Raw genomic sequence first — 24356 nt, 5'->3', positions numbered from 1 at the left:
TTAATTAACTATTATCATTTAACCATTCCCCACAGCTACATTTTAATATACCTTACAATTTTGGCAATTGTAAATTCTTATTAGAGTTCCCCTACTTTTTTTTAAGAGTATATATAAAAAATGGATACTCACATTGACATTATAATTGATGTCATTGTAATTGATGTTTCAATGAATGACATTGTGCTTCATCTAAAGCCTACTAATTTTCGCAGATACAGTCACATATAATTCCCCAACTACATTCCAGCACCTTTCCCCTAATTCCATATTTCCTATTCCTTAACAGGGTCTTTATCAAATGATTTTTGTTTTCTAAAGCCTATGGGAACCCTGAATTACATTTTTGTGGTCACCAATATTTGATGGTTCTTTACCGAATATTTTACATCGTATACAAATGTTTCAAATACAAATGTACATCACAAACATAGAAGACCTGCTAATATAAAATGCATAACATTATTATGTAAATGAGCAAAAGGTTTTCATTAACAATATGAACCGACAATATTGAGATCAATAAAAAAGATATCTAATGATACATGTATATGCATTTCCACTGAAAGAGAACATATAATTACATGCAACAGCTAGGAATCAATAAAAAAGTTATACATCTTGCACCACAGTATAAATTTATATTTAGGTTTATCATTTATGGTCCACACATAGGAATTAAGTATATTAGGTGCACAATGTGCAGCGATTGTTCAACAATTATGTAATGCTAAATGTGGCTCTTTTTTTTTATAATCCCCATTTCCCATTGTAGTGTTTTGTAATACTAAGATGACACCATCCCCTTTAAAATTACATAATGCCCATCATTACACCTTTCCATTTTCTCTGTCATTATGACCTAATTTTTACCAAATTGAATATTATGTTTGATTTGTTAATAAATATTTGATAGAAAATCATTTGTTTAAGAATAAAATGGTATTAACTGGCCACATTTTACTTCATAAATAAAAATCAGACAAGTGTTTTGAAAATATTATGCAACACTTGACAAAACGTCCTCTCCCTCCCCTAAAACATCTTATAACACATCCCATGGTAACCCCTCCCACTAAAACATTACCTAATTTAACTAATTGTTGAACTGCCCCAGATGAGTGATACAATTTTAAGGGTATTATTAAATATAAACAATCGTGTATTGTTAATAACACATCATCTGTGCAGGAGTTCACATTTAGTTTAAATATTGTGTGGAATAAAACGACATAGAACTTTTGACCTTGAAAAGCAATACCAAGTATCCTTTACATGAAGGTTAAATGAAAAAAAAAAGGCAATGGAACTGAATTTCAACTTTTGTTACATTCCTACAGTTCAAATGTGTATTTTCAGTATTAACAAAGTCAATATTTCTCAAATTGACTCTAAAATGAATTTTATTCATTCTTATCGTTCGTAAGTTCAGTTTTACTGTAAATGCATGAAAATAAACTGTACATATTTTGTATCCATGATTTTTATTTTAAGACATTGTCGTCATGTAAATCAAATGCCAGACATGCACACACAAGCTACACATGCTTGTACACATACACTCACAAATACACACAAGCACACATGTGCATACTTGCACACAAACGTGTACGCACAAATACACCTGACTCCAGTAGCATACATATAGCTGCCAACAGCTGAAATACCAAAATCTTATGTCTGCTGTATCTGTATATTTGTAGCAGAGCTGATCTAATGGTGATGGGTTGAAGGCACACAAACACCCAAGGTGAATGTATTTACATAAAATAATCAGACATAGAACTAACTGAAAATGGATTTCTTAAACAAATTGCATTTTAACACACATAATAATCATCTATTAACTAAAGCTAATTTAATTGTCTAAAACAACTAGTGAACACAATGACTCAAATTGATTTCAACAATTAAATGTGCTGTATAAAGACCACAGTTGCAATTAAAATAGTAACAATCACTTCACTGGCTAATGTTTTAAAACAAAAAAAAAGTATTATTTAGTCTCATTGTGGAAGTCATGGAATCAGATAGTCTGATTAAACTTCCCAACCCGATTGACAAATCATAGGAAAGGAAAGGAATATTTATCTAATGACACCTCAGAACATTAACCCTCCAAAAACACACCCAAAAACAAAACAAAAAAAACCTCCACCCAACCTATGGCTATGTGGTGCCTAACATGTGGTCATTTTGACACTTGGTCAACAGAAAGAAAAAAAAAAAACCCCAGCTACACCAATGAATAAAGCAGAAAGATACCATTAACATGCACTTTCCCATGAACAGGACAGTACATACCATGGCCTTTAATGTACCAACTGTGAGACAGCCCTTGGCACATCAGGGTTTGGAAACCAGAAGTACATGTGTGTAGCAAGTTATGTTTTTCAAGCTTCACCATACCACTTGCAAATTGGGTGATGGTACATGTACTTTACTGACAGGGAAAGGAGTTTGGAAGGAATTTGTCCTCAAGTGGTTTAATATGCTCAGATTTCTGTATATGAAGAGTTTCATCGCAAAGCGTGATAAATGCCATTTTAAAAAACAGTGTGTGAACACTACTCACTGTTCACACGTAGACAAACACAAGTTCAAATTCAGTTTTCAGCAAAATGTGATACGATTGTCTGAGGATATATCGCAGATTGCAGAGAAACTGGCGTAGTGTTTATGGTGGTTTGGAATAAAACATTTTTAGGATTGGATGTGTATAGTGGCATTTATCGCGTTTTGCAATGACTCTTCATATGCAGTATACATGGCCCCTCAAGGATCCTTGCACCTAAGAATGCCCAGTTTCATAGTTGTGGGGGTGAGGAGAAGATCAGTTCCCCCATAAATCGCTGTTGATATTAGGTGGTGTAAGACCAAAAATTATTCATTCAGAAATGATATTTTTTGCATTAAGTTACTAAAATGGTAAGAAATACAAAATATTTATAACCTATACATTATTACAATATTCCATTTTTACCAACGAATGGATTATTTCATGAGACCAAAATACACACATTTTCTAGAGTATACAAGTCTGTTATTGCAAATAATTATTATCACTATGAAGTTATTAATTTGTTGAATCCAAACTTAAATAATCATTGTCTTTTTTGCACTGACACCAAGGTTTGGAAAATAGCTCCTCGACTTCTTCTAAGCGTTTTCCTTTAGTTTCTGGCAAGAAGAAGGAAAAAAATACCAAGGCAATCAATGCTATTCCTGTAAACAACCAGTAAGTACCTGCAGAAAAAACAAAAATAATTGGTAAACAGCATTTAATTACGTCCATCATTTAAATATATTAAAATCATTCTACAAACATTTTGTTATCTATTGGTACAGTAAATTTGTAAGACATGGGATTCAGCTTAGTAGGTAGTGCTTGCCTGTGATGCTTGGGTTGTAGGATCGAATCTCATCAGTGAACCCACTCTGTTAAATAAAATTCTAACTTAATGACCAGATAGTGGCTGCTGCTACCCAAGTTGAAATTTCTCACCATTTGGTAGATCATTATTAATGTATGAATTTATTTTCATAACAAAAAGAGGAAATATTTAATTTAGTCTAGAAAATAAATGAATTAATTATCAGACACTGAGGTCACAATTGATTACCATTATCTGTAGTATTACATCTCAATATATTTACTTAAATATATGTAAGGATAGGAAAGGAATATATTTGTTTAACATCTCAGCAGTACCAGTATTCTGAACAAGCATTCTGAGAGTACTACTAAAGCAATACATGTCCCCTACCAGGTCTAACAAATTTTTATATCTCCTAATTTCACGGGCCACAACTCTGTCAAAAATGGGTAAATTGCCATAAAATTCAAACCTGATCTGGTAACAGTATATGATAAAGCTATATACAAAATTTCAGATAGACAGAGAGACGAACAGACAGACAGAAGGATGGAGTTAAAATCAATGTCCCCTCCGTTTGGACCAGTAGAGGACTAAAAATAGGAAACGTAAAGAAGAAAAAAAAGAAGACTCAATCCACACAGTACCTACCATATTTTGTTAGAGTTTCAGAAAGTGTGAGAAAGGACATTGACACCAGGAGGTTAGAAATCCAGTTGGTTGCTGCGGTAACAGAGTTACCCGTGCTTCGTGCCCACAGTGGATAGATCTCAGAATTAATAGTCCATGGCATTGGACCCATACCTGAAATGGAATATATTCCATATCAAACTAGGATAGATCTCAGAATTAATAGTCCACGGCATTGCACCCATACCTGAAATGGAATATATTCCATATCAAACTAGGATAGATCTCCGAATTAATAGTCCACGGCATTGCACCCATACCTGAAATGGAATATATTCCATATCAAATTAGGATAGATCTACGAATTAATAGTCCACGGCATTGCACCCATACCTGAAATGGAATATATTCAATATCAAACTAGGATAGATCTACGAATTAATAGTCCACGGCATTGCACCCATACCTGAAATGGAATATATTCCATATCAAATTAGGATAGATCTACGAATTAATAGTCCACGGCATTGCACCCATACCTGAAATGGAATATATTCAATATCAAACTAGGATAGATCTACGAATTAATAGTCCACGGCATTGCACCCATACCTGAAATGGAATATATTCAATATCAAACTAGGATAGATCTCCGAATTAATAGTCCACGGTATTGCACCCATACCTGAAATGGAATATATTCCATATCAAACTAGGATAGATCTACGAATTAATAGTCCACGGCATTGCACCCATACCTGAAATGGAATATATTCAATATCAAACTAGGATAGATCTCCGAATTAATAGTCCACGGCATTGCACCCATACCTGAAATGGAATATATTCAATATCAAACTAGGATAGATCTACGAATTAATAGTCCACGGTATTGGACCCATACAGGCCTTCAGATTTCATGGAAACAATATGATTATTATATCGAGTACGACTATTCAGTGGAGCCTAAAAACAGTTTCCCATGAGTTCTCATGATCACAAGGTAAGGAACTGAAAAAGTGTTTCCCATCAAATTTGAAATCCTATGGCCTGCCATACCAGAAATGGAATATATTCAATATCAAACTAGGATAGATCTCGGAATGACTAAAATTTCACTAACCAGGACCAAGGGTTAGTTGATTTGTTGAACACTGTAATAGTCCATAGCATTGGATCCATACTTGGTGGGTTTATGGGTTTATGTATGTCTGCGTGTTTATGTATGTATGTACACAGTAGCAGACATGATTGTGCACCCTACCAAAAAAACTGATTTTACTCGAACATAGCGATGTTAATGCGGACCGAGAGATGCCCACTCATTAAAAATTATAATAAGCGTAAAATAGAAATTGGCAACAGAATGTTTAAAAAGCGGAAATCTGTTTTATAACGGAAAACAATCATGTCTGCAGTAAGCATGAGTGTATAATTGGTATCCATATGTGTATAGCGTGTGTATGCATACAATTGGTGGATTTGTGTATTTAGGTTTATGCGTTCATTTACGGCAAATAAAATATTTTTACATTATTAAAATTCCAATTTACTTACATTTTCTTGAGCTTAGAAAATCAATGGATTTCTTGACATCGTAATATTTTGTAGTATCTCACTGTCGATTTTTTTCAAAAATAATTTTGTATGTACCAATTTATTATTTCTTACAATGGCCACAGAAAATTTAAAACAATTCTGCCAAAGGTTATTCTAAAACATGTTACAGTAAGACAGTTTTACAGGAAAATGAAAAAGAAGAATCTGTGTGCATTATTGGGGAGTAGCTATGGGTGTGGGGGGAACAAATGGAAATTGCTAGGGCTGAAAATTCAGGATAGCTCCTTTAAATCATTTGAAGATTTACCTGGTGCAAAGAACATCAGATACACAACCAGACCCATTATTGCCATCCACGAGTAGGAAGTGGGGCAGTAGTTGTCTGCCCATACAAGACCGTTAGAAAGACTCGTGGAATTACACCGGCCATAAAGAGAATGGGTCGTATCCTTGCTTGTCATAGCCAAACAGGATCCATTGGCTGCCCCACTGCCATCTTTGATGAAGCAGTAACCACAGTTGGATCTTTCGATACAATTTTCACACCAGCTGTAAAACAAAATCTGTAAGTGCTAGACTCGAAATTAAGGATTTTTTTTTATTTAATGACACACTCAACATATTTTATTTATGATTAAGGACCACACAGATACTGAAAGAGGAAACCCACTGTCGCCACTTCATGGGCTATTCTTTTCGATTAGCAGTAAGGGTTATTTTATATTCACCATCACACAGACAGGATAGTACATACCACAGCCTTTGTTACACCAGTTGTAGAGCACTGGCTGGAATGAGAAATTAGCCAATGGGTCCACCAGTGGGTATAGATCCTAGACTAACTGTGCATCAAGCGAACACTTTACCACTGGGCTACATCCTTCCGCGTTCCTAGACTCGAAGTTAAGTAAGTTTAATGAATCAGTAAATCAGTTTTACATTTTTTGTTAAATGTTAGCTTGTAGTGAAGAAGAAGTTTGTTTTGTTTAATGACACCACTAGAACACATTGATTAATTAATCATTGGCTATTGGATGTCAAACTCGTAATCAACAGAGGAAACCCGCTACATTTTTCCTAATGTAGCAAGGGATCTTTTATATGAAATTTCCCACAGACAGGAAAGCACATACCACAACCTTTGATATACCCGACCGACCGCGCATCAAGCAAGCGATTTACCACTGGGCTACATCCCACCCCCCAGCTTGCTATGAATAATGCATTCCACTAGTTTGGAAGTAGTTTCATGGATGGTAGGATCATACCTAGCCTAAACTACTGTAAACTGGATTAATATTGTGACAAGTTTTTCTTCTTCTTTTTTTCATTTATTATTTATTTAAAAAGAAAAATTCTCTAAGTGCATAAACAACTATTGGTACCTGCAATGAATATCTGCAGTCCTTAACATCTGAGGCGCGCGACAGCACTACAGTGCACATTGATTTCATGTCAAAAGTGGCATTTTCCCCACCTAAAAATGTGATAACCACTTGCCGGGTTTTTTTTTAATAACAAGCTACTTTAACCTCAGTCAGCCCCTTTGTTTGAATATCATTATTATACTGATACAGTGATTATTCATTGTGTTATATTCAAAACTTCTTTTTGCCAGTGGATCTAATGCAGATCTATTGTAATTTATACTGATTTTAACACAAACAAAAATTCCCATTGCACGTGTCCAAAGCAAAAAATCCTGAAAAATTTATCAAAAAGACCTTTCACATACTGGCTGAAATAGTCTGCTTGACAAACAAATTGTTATTAAAGGCTAATTCCAGTGCAAGTCAATGTCTTATCTTGCCACTATGATTCATTAAACACATTTATACATTTGTTTTAAGAATTACTATTTATGTCAATAAACACAAATATTTTATCTTGCCATCATAATTGATTATATTTTAATTTCCATATATACGGTGATATAGTACCCTTAATTTGAGGTATACAATGGGAGTAAGAACTATACCACACTTTCTATCATGTGATTTATTATATGCATAGCCCCAACTTACATAAAATTATTGCATGAAGAGTTACTTCCTTCTGCTTCATGAACTGTAATGGGAGGTGAATGGAAAGCTGCTAACTGGAAACTTACAGCAAGAAATATAAGACTGACAACAACACCTGGTGGAAAAAAAGAAAGAAATTCAATCAGCAATTAAAAAAATATATTAACACAACAAATGTTTCAACACAATATCACATGTACATGTACTTTAAACACTAAATAGCATGATTTATCTATCCTATAATGTACCCATAATATCCATGTGATAAACCTATTTCATATTTACTATTATTAACACGGTTCATACATGTATGCTTGCTATCAACTGGTCAAGATAACAAGACCTGCAGTGCATACATGTACCTGAGAGTAACGTTTCAATAAGATTTAGTTGAAGTGTGTGATGTCAGACTACATTTAAGCTAATTGTGACGATGTCATATTACTGATGGAGGCGATTTTTGCACTGTGATATTTACTAAATATCAAATTAAAATGCTATTTTAGAAGTGTTGTAGGATAAATAGAATTCACTGATCATGTTTGTTAATATGTAAAATTTCAACCTCGTCTAGTTAATCGGCAGAGCTTCGACAAATACTGATTAAGGTAAACTTGGTTGATATTTCCCATATTGAAAAACGCTTGTGACAAATCCTCTATATATTATAAATGGATCATCTTCTTCCAGAACACATGGTTAGAGGTGTATAAGGACATATTCTCCATCAACTCCTGCAACTGCCCATGACAACTGGCAATGATGCCATGGAGTTTTTAATTCTCCATGGCATTTTTTTTTGCTATGGACCATATTAAAAAAAAAAATCCATTAATAGAAACAAATATTTTATATGCATCATCGCACAGACAGGATAGCAGATACCACAGTCTTTGATATACCAGTCATGGTACACTGGTTGAAATGAGAAATAGCCCAATTGGCCCACTGACGAGAATCGATCTTAGATTGACTGAGAATCAGGTGAGGGCTTTACCACTGGGCTACGTTCTGCCCCCTGAAACATGTTATAATGACTGCAAATTAATATAATAAATAATTGTAATATGTAATTTTACCACTAAGACTTCCAAGTAGTAGACGCCTCCGTCCTAGTTTTTCGACCAGCCAAACACCAACAATGGTAAACAGGAAATTGATGGTAGCCGTGACTGCAGCCAGCCATATTGCTAAATGTTGATCAGAGACACCTGCCATCTTGATAATGGATGCACTGTAGTACCTGTCAAAGTAACAATAACAATTAGCATTTACAAAGGTACACACACACATCTCAGCTATCTGGGTTAGACGTTAGTTAATTGTTAGTGGCTAGTGAGAGAGACACAGAGAAGTTGGTGTAGTGGCCTTACACCTACAACCCATTGAGTCATTGAAATTTGCTCCGAGTAGGAGCCGGTACTGGGAGGTGAACCCACTACCTACCAGCCTTAAGTCTGATGGCGTAACCACTACACCATAGATGCTGGTGGTTGTTGGGTTTTTTAGTGTGTGCACAAAGATTTTATATTTTTTTTAGCTATGGTAATACAAGTGGCCAATCAGCTATGTAGCTCAGTGGCAAAGCTCTCATCTAAAATGTTATAATTGAGTTGTAGAATTGAATTCCCTCAGTGAAAACAACAGCTGTAGGGTTTTCCTTGCTCCAGTCATGCACTACACCATTCATATTGCATGAAAAGTGCTCCAGTCATGCACTACACCACTCATATTGTATGAAAAGAGCTCCAGTCATGCACTACACCACTCATATTGTGTGAAAAGTGTTCCATTGGTTAATCTTTGTGATAAATCAGAGGATAGATGTATGCTATCATGGGCAACTAGGATTTATCACGACAAAATTCCGAGAACTCGTCCGATATGCTATCAATTAGCCTCATGTGTGGTGTTTTCTTTAGTATATTAATTCCATGTCTTCCATTATATTTAAACGTTGATATAAATAATTTAAAAAAATGTACCAACTTCAGATGATAATGATGTTATTGTTACTATTTTATTATCATTCCATGCAATTGTAACTTTTAACACTTCGTTAGCAGCAATGAACTTGCACCCACCCACCCCAAGTAAGGTCCGGTCACTGATCGATCGCAGCAGTCACCATCATGTGTTTTGTGGTCTGCTCTTCTTGTTTGTGTTCTCAAATGGGTGCAAGCAGATTCATCAGAAATAATTATATCACAATCTGAAGTACCTTCTTTTTATTTAGAACATACTTTTGGGGACAATAAAATTGATAAAGACGACAAGATGGAAATGACTTGATTTTTTAAACACAACATTGGCATAGGAAGGTGCCAAAAAGTGTGAGTGGGGGGGCACACTTTTATGCTGACACACTTTTACACTATTATAAAGCAAAGCAAAATATATGAAAAGTGGGACACATGCCCCCCCCCCCCCCCTCCTCCCTTCCTATGCCTGTGCACTATTTGAAACAACATTAACTGCTTTAAAATATTGCACAATTTTGAAAAACTTTTGAAAATAATACTTACCCTTTAGTAAATGCATATTATTTTATGTATTTATAAAAACTTTATGTGAAAATATGTTAGTAACAGTTATAAACTTGTAGACCTACCTCATCAACGTGGTTTTTGTACAAAATTAAACCAGACGAATTCCTCAAAATAACTGAATATAAGGTTGAAACACTGTTTCACAAATGTAAAGTCCAATCGTATCCATATGTCATGCAACAGAAATTAACAGCCAACAAAACTATTTATTTTAGTGTATCCTGTATTACAATAAATCATGTTCAAAAGACAGACTACAGTGCTGATAAATTTGCCATTTGGTTTGCTCAAAAAAAAAGTATTACGTCATACTTTTACTTACTACAAGTGTTTTCACTGAATATCGGTAAGGAGAATAGATAATTAGGTTTTAATATTTGTGGGATTTCTTTAATAAAAACACAATAAAATGTCTTACATATACAGGTACTCCTAATAGGTGTAGTATTAAAATAGGGATAATATCACTGTGTTTCGTAGTTAACTATAAGGATTTATCACAAAATGTTTGGATTTAGGGACTCGACTTCGCCTCGTCCCGAAATCCAAATTTTGTGATACATCTTTACAGTTAACTATGAAACACAGTGATATTATTTCTTAAACGTACATGTAACCATTGACCTCAAACTTGCAGTAAACAAGTTTACCTTTTAATAACAGTATTTAAAGAACTGTACTGAGTTTGCTCCATTGTAACATGTTTACGGCTAACAGAGCCTTTTTTACGACTTAAATAACATATTTAAGATATTTCCTTGTTAAGAATACCAGTGACTGTATAAACAAGGTGTTTGTTGTAGCCCAAACCTGATATTTCCTCCCAATAATTTGTTATGTACGAAAAAATATATACAGTGAAACCCCTCTAAACCGGACACCCTTGGGATCAAGACAAATGTCCCATTTTAAGAGGGATCCAGTTTAGAGAGGTTAAGTTCTGTCTTGGTTTTTAGAAAGGGACTCTGTAAAACATCCGGTTTTGAGGGAATTCCAGTTTACTGAGGGTCCAGTTTTAAGAGGTTTCACTGTATTACATAATAAAATGAAGAATGGTTGCTACAAACATTACCACATAGCTACAAACATTACCACATGGCTACAAACATTACCACATGGCTGCAAACATTACCACATGGCTGCAAACACATTGGATGTACAGACACTGATCTTCTAAAGAAGAAAATATATTTATTATGTAAATTTAGTCACCAAAAGGCTCCGTTAGTCAAAAAAATCTTACAATGAATGCCAACTCAGGAAAATCCCTTTAAGTAAAATAAAATAATGAAATAAAAGTAGTTTATTTCAAATCATTAACAAACAGTTTCGTTAATACATGTACTTGATCATGTGACTTTCAGAATGTTTAATAGCACATTTAAACCGACTGGCAGTTTGTGTCAATGTTAGAGCAGGGATTTTGCCAGAGGGTAAAAATGCATACCCTAAAATATGTTACCGGTACTGATATATACAAGAAAGTTTTCAAATAGAATTTGTTTTTTAATGTTAAAATTTTTTTTAAAGGAGACCGGACACCAAAAGACATGTAGTGTGTAATGGATTAAGTTAGCGTCAAATACCGCATTACTCTAACGCCCGGCTCGCTGCGAGGCACCGGTCAGCTGCGCGTCTTAGGTTTGGGGTAAAAACAGAAGTGGGCGGGATTATGCATAGATCTGAACGAAAGCGAGGCAATACGTCATCGGTGAGAGTTACCAAGCAATACCGGTACACGTGTTGATTCTTTGGTTGTGCCTTTTAATCGTCTTTTTTTTTTTTGTCTCCAGGTTTATCGGAAATTTAATTTACAAGATAATTAGTGTTATTAAATACTGTCGACGTAATTATATGATGGTTAACTGTGCAGTGTTTAATTGCAACAGTAACAGCAATGCATCCCAAGAAATGGCCAACATCATGGTTTCGATTTCCAAAAAACCCCGAAAGTTGTTTTAAAACATGGACGCATTATTGTCGTCGAATGGGCTTTACACCAACTAAATACAGCAGGTTATGGTACATTTACAATGTGAAAATTAAAACAAGTATGTACTTAAGATATACATTAAATAAAGTTATTGCAATTTGTTCACAAACGAATATTTAAACTTCACATTTATTTACCTATAATTACCAAATTAATTTTCACTGACAGCCCATAACGACTCCATACTAACGTCTCTTGATCTAGTTGGTTTGTTAACCTCATAACAAAACACCTTCAAAACGTGAATTATTACGTTAGTTAACAATGTTTATCGTCAGTTCAGTATATTGTCATTAAAATTAAAATGCTAACACTTTGGCAGGAACAACATATGTACATGTACTCTGGCCAGAAGGAATGATGGTTAAATAATTTTAAAGCTAATGTCGATTATTAAAGCATAATAAAATTGTACTTTTCAATGCTTTCTGTATGCCATATTAAAAATATTCTACACCAAATAATTATTTTAATACCTACCCTGGGTTTCTGCCAGAGGGTGCGGTGGGTAAACTTACATTAAATCTCAGAAATTAATGTATATATATATGTTTTATTTTTTCGATAGATTATAGTAACATAATTACTGTTTACAATTTGTAAAAGTGCATGAAATAAAATGTTCAATAAAAAAACATTTCAAACCTATAACCACCCAATATACTCCTTTGAATATATTTAGTTTTTACAGGCCCGTAGGAACGACTGACGGACCGGGTATAAACTCTACATCAGATTTTGGTTACAATGGCGAAAAGCTCACAAGTGGGGGGCACCCCCCCCCCCCCCCAGTTCCTACGGGCCTGTTATATTACGTACCCTCAAATTATTTTCTGGCAGAAAATCTCGTACTTTTGGCAGAGGTTGAAACAATTGGTCGTCTAATTTTCGACTGTTACCATAAAATAATATAATTAATCACTTTTGGCATCTAGAAATTTAAAGCAAAATTAACAATAGTTACCACATGGAATAAGCATCATATATTATTTTGTTTTACCTGTAATATATTTTACCTGTAATATATTTTCATCAGGACTTCCTTCTTCCTCCATGAATGATTAAAGAAAATAACACTGGATATATTGTAATTATTTTTTATTTTATTCCAATATATAACAAATGTGTTTTATGTCAGTATGTGGAGCAAACTACCTGAAACAGTTGGTTTGAAATCATGATTACAAAATCCTAAAGATAAAAGGAACTGGTTCCTAACTTCACCCTCTACATATTATCTACATTTGTATAGGCCTGTAGGAACGATATTTGAAGTGTGTGTGTGGGGGGGGGGGGGGGGGGGGGGGAGAGATACAGTCTCTAGTGAGGGATACAAACTAGATTTTTATCTTTATATCATCTTTATTTATGCAAAGTAGTGAAAATTTAAAACATACATTTTCATCCTAGTGTGTGATGGAGAACAAGCCCCTAGGCCCACCCCTCTCCAGTTCCTATGGGCCTATTGTATTTTAAGGGATACAAACTAGATTTTTATCTTTATATCATCTTTATTTATGCAAAGTAGTGAAAATTTAAAACATACATTTTCATCCTAGTGTGTGATGGAGAACAAGCCCCTAGGCCCACCCCTCTCCAGTTCCTATGGGCCTATTGTATTTTATATTAATAAATGCAAAGACTACATAATAATATTGTCGATAAGACATATTAGTTGTAAAGTGATTGTCAGTATGTGGCAACAGTATAATATTTTCCAACATTTCTGTATTTCTGTACCCAGCTGTGGACAGTTTCGGCAGACTGGTAACACATTTTCTTAATAATTAAAAGTACACGGTTTAACCAAACACATTAAAACTTGGAGGGTAACTAGTTAAGAGAACAAAGTTTTTTGTTAAATTATTATATCTTGCTTTGGTGAGGAGGGGACGCTTTTTGCAAATTTGCGAAATCGGCCTCTGGAATATCCACTGATGTGTCACATTTACATCTATGCTGAACAAAATTTATGATGAAATATTATTACATTCTGTGTGCTTTTCTTCTAATTAGGTCCATTTGCTTCAGTTTATATTAAAAATGTCATAAAAAAATTATGTTTTAAAAAATGCTTGTATGCTAGTCTATGACCGTGTGGCTTCCTCGTCTTCGTCGGCAGTTGATTCATCCGAATTTTCGTCTAAGACAACATTTCCAGGATTAGGGACAAAGTCTATGATAAGTGGTTCAAACTGATATGGTTTGATGCCATTAGCACAAGCTGGACACAATTTTTCATCACTGAATCGCTAAGTTCGTCCATGCTGCTTGGCAGTTTCTTCAGTTTTCCTCTCATCGATGACGTCATGGGTCTAGCTCATCAATTGTCGACAGTTTCCGGCAAACATCGGCGAAAAAAAAACCCCAACCAAGACTGGCACGCTTAACTTGGTCAATAAGGGGAGCGCGGTAGTTGCGTGTTGTGGTTTATGACGGCAAACAATTCATTACACCGTATATATGGTTTGGTGTCCAGTCTCCTTTAAATGTTCCTGTATGACTTTTAGTGTCAGTGATGTTTTATTATACTTTATACATGTATATATATTATGACATTGCTGAAATTATTTTTTAAATTAACATAACTTCGGTATGAGCGCTGGTACATATAGGCTTCGCGGCCCATTGAGGGCTAATAAATAAATCTCTGGCGGAAACCCTAAAGAGGGTAACCGATGGATGGACAGATCTACGGTTTGTGTAAAATATTGCGTCCTGGTATATATAGAGGTTATTACCAGAGTGTTTTTCAGTCAATATCATATATTAGGAATAAATATTGTATTATGCAAGCCTCTGGTGAGCATAATACATTATTTATATTCCTAATATATGATATTGACATTACTGGGACACATAAGGGTAATAATCTCTTTATCATACAATCTCAAGCTTAATACAACATGTTTTTGTAAACTGTATACGCAACTTCAATTTTAGTCAGCCATTATGTCCAGTCAGCAATTACGCGATATTTAAATGACGTAAGAATATGTGACACAGTATCTTTTTGAATGGAAATAACGTCAAACTTGACTGATGTCATTTTAGATGTTCTTATATAAAAATAAACAAGTGCCCAAAGTTTTTTGTTTTCTGAATGCTAGACAGCTTTCAGTGTAAAATTGCTATTGAAATGTTTTTGTTTGATGACTATGAATGTACAAGTCAATTATCGAGTGTCACTGTAGTACGTTTGCTTAAATGTCAATAAACATAGTGCTGTGACCTCGATAAATTGAGATCTAATTTGCAACATTATCAAATTCTGAAAGTATGTGATTTGAAAAACATCACATACTTTGATTACACTGGATATGCTAGCTAATATAGTAATGATAAATATATTTACATTACAGTGTTGATTCCGCTGAGCTGTTGGAAAAGTTGAAGACCACATCCAACAGTCAGAGCTCGTCTTGTGTATGGTGTCCGTAACATCCTCAGTAAAACGAAACCGCCTGCAAAACAAAGTAACTCTCAGTCTTCGTAATAACTATACTTTTCTTTTTACAAAAATCAATATTTCAAAGTGATTGTTAAACCAGATGTTAATAGTTCACGTGATCTTTACCTATAAGTAACAAAGTGTTTTGTTACATGAATTATATTTATGTAACATGTCCGTAACATCCTCAGTAAAACAAAACCCTCTGTAAAACAAAGTGAAACTCATTCTTTGTAAACACATAGTACAAAAGACAATGTTTCAAAATGTTATGATTTTTACCTATGGTCCGTCCTGTGGGGAACGCCTTGTTTCATGCTATGGAATTTACTACAAGTTAGTTATTTCTGAGCCAATTGTTTTCTAAATTGGGCACAAAAATAGTATTTTTTGTTATTTCCACAACACTTTCACTTTTCTTCTTACGTCAAACAAAACTGAAATTATTTAAAAAAAAAAAAATTGTAGGAGGTTTGACGGACTGTAGGTAACTAATTGTTCGGTTGTATGAGTTAATATATTTGTTACATGTCTGTCACATCCTCAGTATAATGTAACACTCTGTAACCGGATGCTAGGTCACCAATCACTTGGTTATTTGAATTATATTCAGTATAATGAAGTCAAGCACTGGTACACATTTGTTTAACATAGACAAGGACTGCTTTCTCACCAAGGCCAAATTCAAAGTTCCTTATACATGTATATCATTTGTATATAAAAAAGGGTTACATCTACATGTACTTGTAGTAATGGAGATGAGTGGGACATAGCCAAGTGATAAAGTGCTTGCCTGATACGTGGTCAATCTAGGATCGGATCTCCGTCGGTGGGGGCATTGGACTATATCTTGTTTGAGCCAACTCCACAACTGGTGTTACAAAGACCGTTGTATGTACTATCCTGATTGTGGGATAGTGCATATAAAAGATTACAATTGCTGCCAATTAAGAAGCGTAGCACATGTCGTCGTGGCAGTGGGTTTCCTTTCTCATTATCTGAGTGCTCATACCATACATATTGAGTACTTAGTTAAATAAAACTTTTCTTTTTTATAGTAGGGAAGGAGCATGTGGAGGGTGGGGGTGACAAAAGTGGTCTTTTTAACTTTAAAGGTGGCTGCTTTTTGTGCCTATCATGAGAAGATCCTACAATTACGTTCCCCAATTCAGTTTTTACTGCTCCCTTATTATTTTGGGCTTGGTATGCCCCGACAAAATACAAATCTTACTGTTTTGCTCTTTCAGTCTACGTTCCTCTTCACACACAGTATGCATGATCTGCATTTCACCGTCCACATTGGGTGTACCACGAATGGTAACAAGAACACTTCGAGCCTTTGCCTCGCGGTTTTTCTTCATTAGCCAGCGGGGAGATTCTGGCAGAAACATGAATCCTGTCATTTGAATGACAGACGGAATGGCAGCAAGACCCAGCATATATCTGAATGAGAATGAGAATGAGAATGCATGAATGAATGTTTAATGACATCACAGCGCGCAAATACACATTGGCCATTGAGTGTCAAACAAAGGTATAAGTACATGAATACATAAAACACAATGTTAAGAACTGTGGATCATTTGGCCCAAGTTTGGTTGAAACCTGCCTGATGGAACTGGAGAAGTTGAAAATGTGAAATGTTACCAGACACCAGACAATGCATCATCACCTAATCTTGAATGGCCCTTCAGGCCAGGTGAGCTAATAAAAATGAGAAAACTGTTTTGAAAACATTATGCAACTCTTAACAGACTACCCCTAGAGCTCAACCTCAGCAGTAGCCTGGGTGTGTGTGTGAGTGTGTGTGTTGCTACCGATTTTTTGCTCTGGCTACCAGATGTCTAAACCTGGTTGTATGCAGGGCTACTAGATTTTTGTTGTGGCACATCCTGTTACTCCGCTATCAACAAGACACTTAATTAATTTATCGGTGTCTGAAATTCCACTTTTCATGTACATGCTCTGCTGCCAGAAGTTTCTGTAACAGTATTAATGTCTTCCTTAGTCTGACCCACATATGACGATTGCAAGATATGATTTAGTGAAATAAAAGGGTATATTTGTCATTGGTAGAGGAGTAACTCCCTCCATCCCCAACATCATTTTGTAATGAATCTCATGACACACTCCCTCCTAGAGATGTCCATAATTGTTGAATAGCCGATATATAGCTTACCTCCATCCATCTGGCTTTATATAGCTAAAGGCACCATCCATAAAACTGGCTATGGTCTGACCACCAGTGATAAACAGAGTATTTAAGGTGACCATGCGACCTCGCAAGTGTGGTGGAGCACATTCAGCTATATACACAGGCACTGTCATCGATGCGAGACCTATAAAGCGAAAATGTTTAGTTTAATCACATCACTGTATACATGTAATATGTTTGTATTGAAAGGGAACCAATGAATTGGCATGTAACTCCATAATGAATAAAGTTAAAACTACATTCCCTGGAATATTTTTATTATTTAAGCATATAGAACAGAAAATCCAATTACGTTTGGTGCATATATAATGCCGCACTCCGCATTGGTTTCACTACGCTGGCTTATCCAGGTCAAAAACAAAGCCATGATTTTGAAAGTGGAACACTTTTGACGGGCTCGTACCAATCTCGGTTTTCATTGGCTTATCACAAGTGTGGAATTCCCCAACAAGAGATCATGTGAGATTTCGCAATTTTTGAACAAATTTAACTGTCTTGATTGAGGGGTCGTCTCATATCGCCAAAACATATTTATATCCATAGAGGTATGGTACAACGCCTTTCCAGGGGTCGGTGAGTGGGGGATTTGCCTTGAAATTTTGACAGTGGCCAGCTGTTGGCATACGCGTTACATGTAGGGGGGTGTTACTAATTAGGTAACGCTCTAGGGGTAGAGGAAGAGGGTACGGTGTTCGATTTACTTAACATTTTTCAAGACTATGTTATTTTTATTCATTACTTAGACCTAAAAAGGTGTTTTTTGGAAATGCGCGGTCAGTCTAGAATCAATCCCCATCGGCGGGTATACAAAAAGACCATGGTATGTGATATCCTGTCTGTGGGATGGTACATATAAACAATCCCTTACTAAAAAAAAATGTAGCGGGTTTCCAAGGCGTGTGTGCAGGGATTTCAGTGGGGTTGAGGTTATAGACTGTGTTAAGCAAAGTTTTTATGGGGCCATATATGCTCTCCCAAAAAATACATTTCAATTTTTTTTAAGCTTGGGCAAGTAAGGGTTTCGACCTCCAATACCCTCCCCCTGCACATGCACCCGATTCCTCTCTAAGATTATATGTCAAAATTACCAAATGTTAGACATCCAACAGCAGATGGAAGGAAGGATAGGATATATTTTATTTAACGACACACTCAACACATGATTATTAAATCAATATGCTTTATCTTTGATGTCGTTAAACAACACCCCCCCCCCAAACTTTACCCTTTCCAAACGAAATAATATTTATTTGAATTTGTCAATTTTAACACGTAAAATTAAGAAGTGAAAACGTTCATTGATTAATTTGTTACTAGTATACAAACTAAACTTTGAAAGTTCTACTAACACTTTATAAAATATCAATTCTGAAATAGGAAGGTACGACTGTCGATAATATGTTGTCAAGATCAAACCGCTTTTAACTAAAGACTCTAGTACTGTATCCTCAACCGAACGTTCTTCGTACAGCACAAGATTTCTCTTTTAATTTTTTGAGACGAACCCTACAATTTGAAATCGGCAAACGCACGTGTTAACTAAAACTGACAACAGGCTGTCGTTTGTGCTTTGCTGAGCTATGGTGGCACAGCCGACGAATCAAGCATATACGTTTGATGATATCCGTTCATAGCGAACACACACAAGTTTTTTAAAAGTGCACTTGAGCTTGTATTTCATATTAAATTGTTGTACATGATGTTATAATATGGTAACCAGAGGATGTAACTTTAACATTGATATAAAAACATATTATCATCAAGTTTTAAACCCATAATAAAAAGGTTTCTTTACAAATTACAATCAAATTACATAGGTTAAATCATTTTTGATACAGGTATGAAGGCAACTGATTGAACTGCCAAGGTAAAACATGCTACAGGTTCTACTTTTATCTCTGTGTATTGCATTATTGATTACTTCAATGACAATGCAAGTGAAGCTGCATGCCTGGCTGTTCTAGCATTGGTCTTCACCCTGTATTAAAAATGTGATTTGTATATTTTCATCATGATGGTAATTTGTTAAGAACCTTTTTCATTTGCACTGAAAAAACTTCTTCTTTTTTTCTTTTTTTGGGGGGTGGTATAGTTTTATATGAAGTTTTATATGAATTTTAACTGTATTCATTACAACCAGGAGAAAACACATTATTACAAGAAAAAAAGTTACATTTTATGTAACACCCTCGTGAAAAGTAGACAGGTCTAATATATAGCATGCATGGGTCCCTGTTGATTCATGGTACTTAATAATTTTAATTATTACTTAGTACATTTTAAAACTGCTTTGTAATTGAATTATAATTATTAGTTGAAGAAACTTTTTCATTGTTACTTGAACCAAAAATGAAATGAACTCTACAGAATTGATGCAATCGAAAGTGCACACATGGTTACAATAGTAACAATTGGCCTACCCATGAGTCATGTTATTTAGTATAGAAGCACAAAGAACAGAGTATTTATATAGCTGAAATTTGCATGATTGAATGCATTTCGTGAAGTAATCAATAAAAAGTAACTGTTCCAACATTTTTTTAATATACATTTGACAGTAGATTGTTGCATGGTATTTAAAATATTGTCTGCAAGATAGGTAGAACAAACTTATTTTGTGTTTTTTAAATAGCTTTGGTGATTGTTATTTAAAAAAAATCTAAATACACATTTAACATTTATTCAAATGGAATACTGATTATACATACATGTCAATTTTGCCATATATTTCAGAAAAAAAAGTGTTTTAATGTATATATATGGGTCATGTGTTATTTCCCTATTTGTGGTTAATTTATTAGGGCTTCTAGAATTTTTATAAAATCCACTAGCCATGGGATCAGTGATTTAAAACATTTACTAGCCACAACTAAAAATTCACTAGCCCTACTTTACTTTAAGTCAATAAAATTTTACTAAATAATAGTAATAATCAGATATGTCACCTAAAGAGGGAGATAGAGCTTAAAAACACAAACATTGAGGGGTTGGTGTTGGGGCAGGATATTCATATTTACAAAATTGACTTTACTGCAACATTTGACTTTTGTTTTCACTAGCCGTTGGGCATGGCAATAGTAGTTATTTACTAGCCCAACAATGAATATCACTAGCCATGGAGTGGGGCTACTATAATCTAGAAGCCCTGCATTTATAGAAAAATTAATTTTGATGGTAAAATGTAACAAAAAAATATTATATTCTAAAAATGTCTTGCCTGCTCGTCCAGGGCTTTAAATCACACCAATTTGGGCACAACAGGTTTTTCTTTCTTTTTTAAGCAGTAATGTTAATAACAGCTGATAAAGAGTTGATGTATTCAGATATGTATTTCAAGTTATTTTATTCTAATTAAAGCTTAACATTCCATTGATTTTGAGGGTGCAATATTTTGAGGTTAGCATGTTTGTACTTAATTAGCGCAGGGCTTCTAGATTATGGTAGCCCCACTCCCATGGCTAGTGATTTTCAATGATGGGCTAGTAAATAACTACTACTGCCATGCCCGATGGCTAGTGAAATTTTGATGTCAAATGTTGCAGTTAAGTATTTTATAAATATGAATATCCTGCCCCCACCCCAAACGTTAGTGATTTTAAGCTCTATCCCCCTCTTTAGGTGACATATCTGATTATTACTATTATTTAGTAAATTGTATTAACTTAAAGTAAAGTAGGGCTAATGATTTTTTAATCGTGGCTAGTAACTTTTTTAAATCACTGATCCCATGGCTAGTGGATTTTATAAACATTCTAGAATCCCTGATTTGGGTTAATTTATTTTGGGCATACCTTTTATTGCCTCAGCTTTGGTGCAATCTAAAGCCCTGTCGACTACACTTCTAACTGTGAAACTGGGAACGTACACTAACGGCAATCGATGTATTACTTTAAAAGCGATGTATTACTTTAAAAAGGAGGGAAATCCCAATAGCATGACTTAACAGGGACCGCGATTCAACTGGGTGTGAGAGTACATATCCTCTATAAAGCAGGCTTGTGTTACTGTAGTTCATCTAGATAAGTGGCCATTCAAATATTACATAACACAAAGGGGTGGGTGGTGTAAGTCCAAGCGTTATGTGGCGTTACAAGGGGTGGGGGGTGGTGGTGGTGTATTGAACAGCATTACGTAACACAATTTTGTTTTCTCTTAAACATGCCACCCCAACAATATATTTATATATATAATGTAGGTTTTTAGAGGTAAATGTAATCCCAAAACAATTGTAAGTCAAGCTGAAATGCTTTAATACACCAGACATTTTAATATTGTATTTATATGTTGGTGATCAATTAAAATGGCGCAAGTGAAAACCTGCATTTTTTTCCATCGTACAGCAATACGTCACTTTAATGACGTCATCATAGTACACATGGGTATAAATAAACACTGCCACGTTGCTTTGTCTGTGTGTTGGGGGGGGGGGGGGGGTATCTCCGAGTCTTACGTCATATTTTGGGGGGTGCATGGTCTAGCGCTACAAGGGGGTGGGTGGGTGTCTAATTTTGACAAAAATAGCGTTACGTAATATTTGAACAGCCCCTAAATGCCGAGCACAAGACTCTTCCAAGTTTTATTTCCCACCATTATGGGCAGATAATAGTGACAGCACACATTTGAAAAAAAACCCATCGCTGTTGGATTTCTTTCCTGCAATGCAAAGTGAAGACAGGCACAAAGTAAGTATTTCTTGATCTCCATAAGCTACAAATGAATGACAATACAGATTAGGGTGAAAACATTTGATGGTATTTGCCATTTTGACGGCAATTTCTTTCCAAGTAATTTGGCCATATGACTGCTAATGGCAGTTTGCATTAACTTGATAAATGCTGAGTTTGCACTCGAAGTTTATCTTGATCATGTACTAAGGTTGACGACAGTCACTTTTCGCACCCTTGTTTTGGGTTCGTACACAATAAATATAGCATATCTTACCGTTGGATATGTTTTATATACTGTGTATGAAGCCAAAACAAGGGTGCGAAAAGTGACTGTCATCGACCATAACTACTAAGTACTCAGGCTACATTATGCCATGGTCATTGAACTTAGTTACTTACCTATTCCAAGACCCAATATAAGACGGCCTGCTATTAGCATTGCAAAATTCTGGGCTACACCTAACACTAGAGCACCAATGGTAAATATAACACTGGCCAATATCGTTGAGAACTTTCGACCAAAGTGATCATTTATAAAACCTCCACTGAAGGCTCCAACACAGGCTGTCCCAATAGTCACACTAACAAAGAGTTCTTCTTGCGTTGTGGTCAAACCAAATCGGTCTTTGAGCAAAATTAAGGCTCCAGACACAACGCCTGTATCGTAGCCGAACAAAAAGCCGCCAATGGCAGAAAAAAAGGCCAGAATCCACACAAATTTGGGGGTATGAACGACATTCAGATGGGAGCTTCCGGGTTCTTCCGAAACGCTACCCGCATCGTCGCTAACGTTTTCAGACCCTGACAACGACGCCACGATGTGACGCCGCTCATCGTTATTCCCGTTTGACAGCATCGCTTTTTCAGAAGAGTCTTTGGCACTGTAACTCGCTAATTCTAGCTCCTCTTCGTAATCGCTGTCAGATGAAAACATCTAACGATCTATATTCTGCCCAACGAACTCCAGTTCCGCTCTTACACAATGGAGGTAGAAAACTAGATCTAAACAGAGTCATATTTATTGGCCATGATTCATATCGGTACCAGGGCCCGTGCTTATAAACCTTAAAGTCTAGACTTTAATAAAGTCCAGACTTTAACGTCATGACTTTATTTAAGTCTAGACTTTAAGTTTTATAAGCACGGGCCCAGGTCAACGACATGTAGGGAACAATGAATGAATGTAAGGCAAAAAAAGAAGAAGAAAAGAATGTCTATCTCTAGTCAGACCAAAGTACCAGAATTGATGTGATGCGACTTTTTTCATTTCTTTTTTTTTTTCATTTTTTTTTTAAAGCATGGATTACATAGAAAAGGTGGGTATATTTTATACCGAAATAAGGGGCATATTTAAATTGATATCAGAATGCACGTCCTAGTTTATGCGCGATGGCTTTTTGGCTCCAAATGCGGTTTTGGGGACGGGACGTAGCTCAGTAGGTGAAGCGCTCGCTCGGTCGGTCTGGGATCGATCCCCGTCGGTGGCCCCATTGGGCTATTTCTCGTCACAGCCAGTGAACCACAACTGGTATAGAGAAGGACGTGGTATGTGTTATCCTGTCTGTGGGATGGTGCATATACAAGATCCATATTGCTGTTAATCGGAAAGAGTACCCATGAAGTGGCGACAGCGGGTTTTCTCTCTCAATATCTTTGTGGTCCTTAACCATATGTCCGTTCCTTCCAAATGCTGTTTTACGTTATAGCAAGAAAAGCCCGGCAAAAATTAACGCCATACAGCGTGAAAAAAAAAAAAAAAAAAAAAAAAAAAAAAAATATTGACGCCCGAAGATCTAACTTAACAATACCCCAGCACAAAACAGTTATCGGCAAGCATATGTAATCTAGCATCTATGCGAAATTTGGATGTACAAATAAAACAGTATATGG

The 24356-nt window shown here is 35.5% G+C and overlaps 1 protein-coding gene across 1 annotated transcript; it reads right to left on the bottom strand.

Annotated features, from left to right (window-relative positions):
* LOC121369057 (proton myo-inositol cotransporter-like) lies at positions 1-23501 on the bottom strand. The gene is made up of 9 exons (XM_041493882.1): positions 22866-23501; positions 17764-17923; positions 16816-17027; positions 15489-15597; positions 8671-8834; positions 7592-7706; positions 5875-6116; positions 4029-4181; positions 1-3246 (listed from the first exon to the last, which is right to left on the bottom strand). The coding sequence occupies exons 1-9, from the start codon at positions 23398-23400 to the stop codon at positions 3077-3079; spliced, it is 1860 nt and encodes a 619-aa protein (XP_041349816.1). The 5' UTR covers positions 23401-23501; the 3' UTR covers positions 1-3076.
* Positions 23502-24356: the final 855 nt, after the last annotated feature.

The sequence above is a fragment of the Gigantopelta aegis genome, chromosome 3, assembly GCF_016097555.1.
Source record: "Gigantopelta aegis isolate Gae_Host chromosome 3, Gae_host_genome, whole genome shotgun sequence".
NCBI classification, from domain to species: Eukaryota; Metazoa; Mollusca; class Gastropoda; order Neomphalida; family Peltospiridae; genus Gigantopelta; species Gigantopelta aegis.
This window is presented reverse-complemented; position numbering and strand designations above follow the sequence as displayed.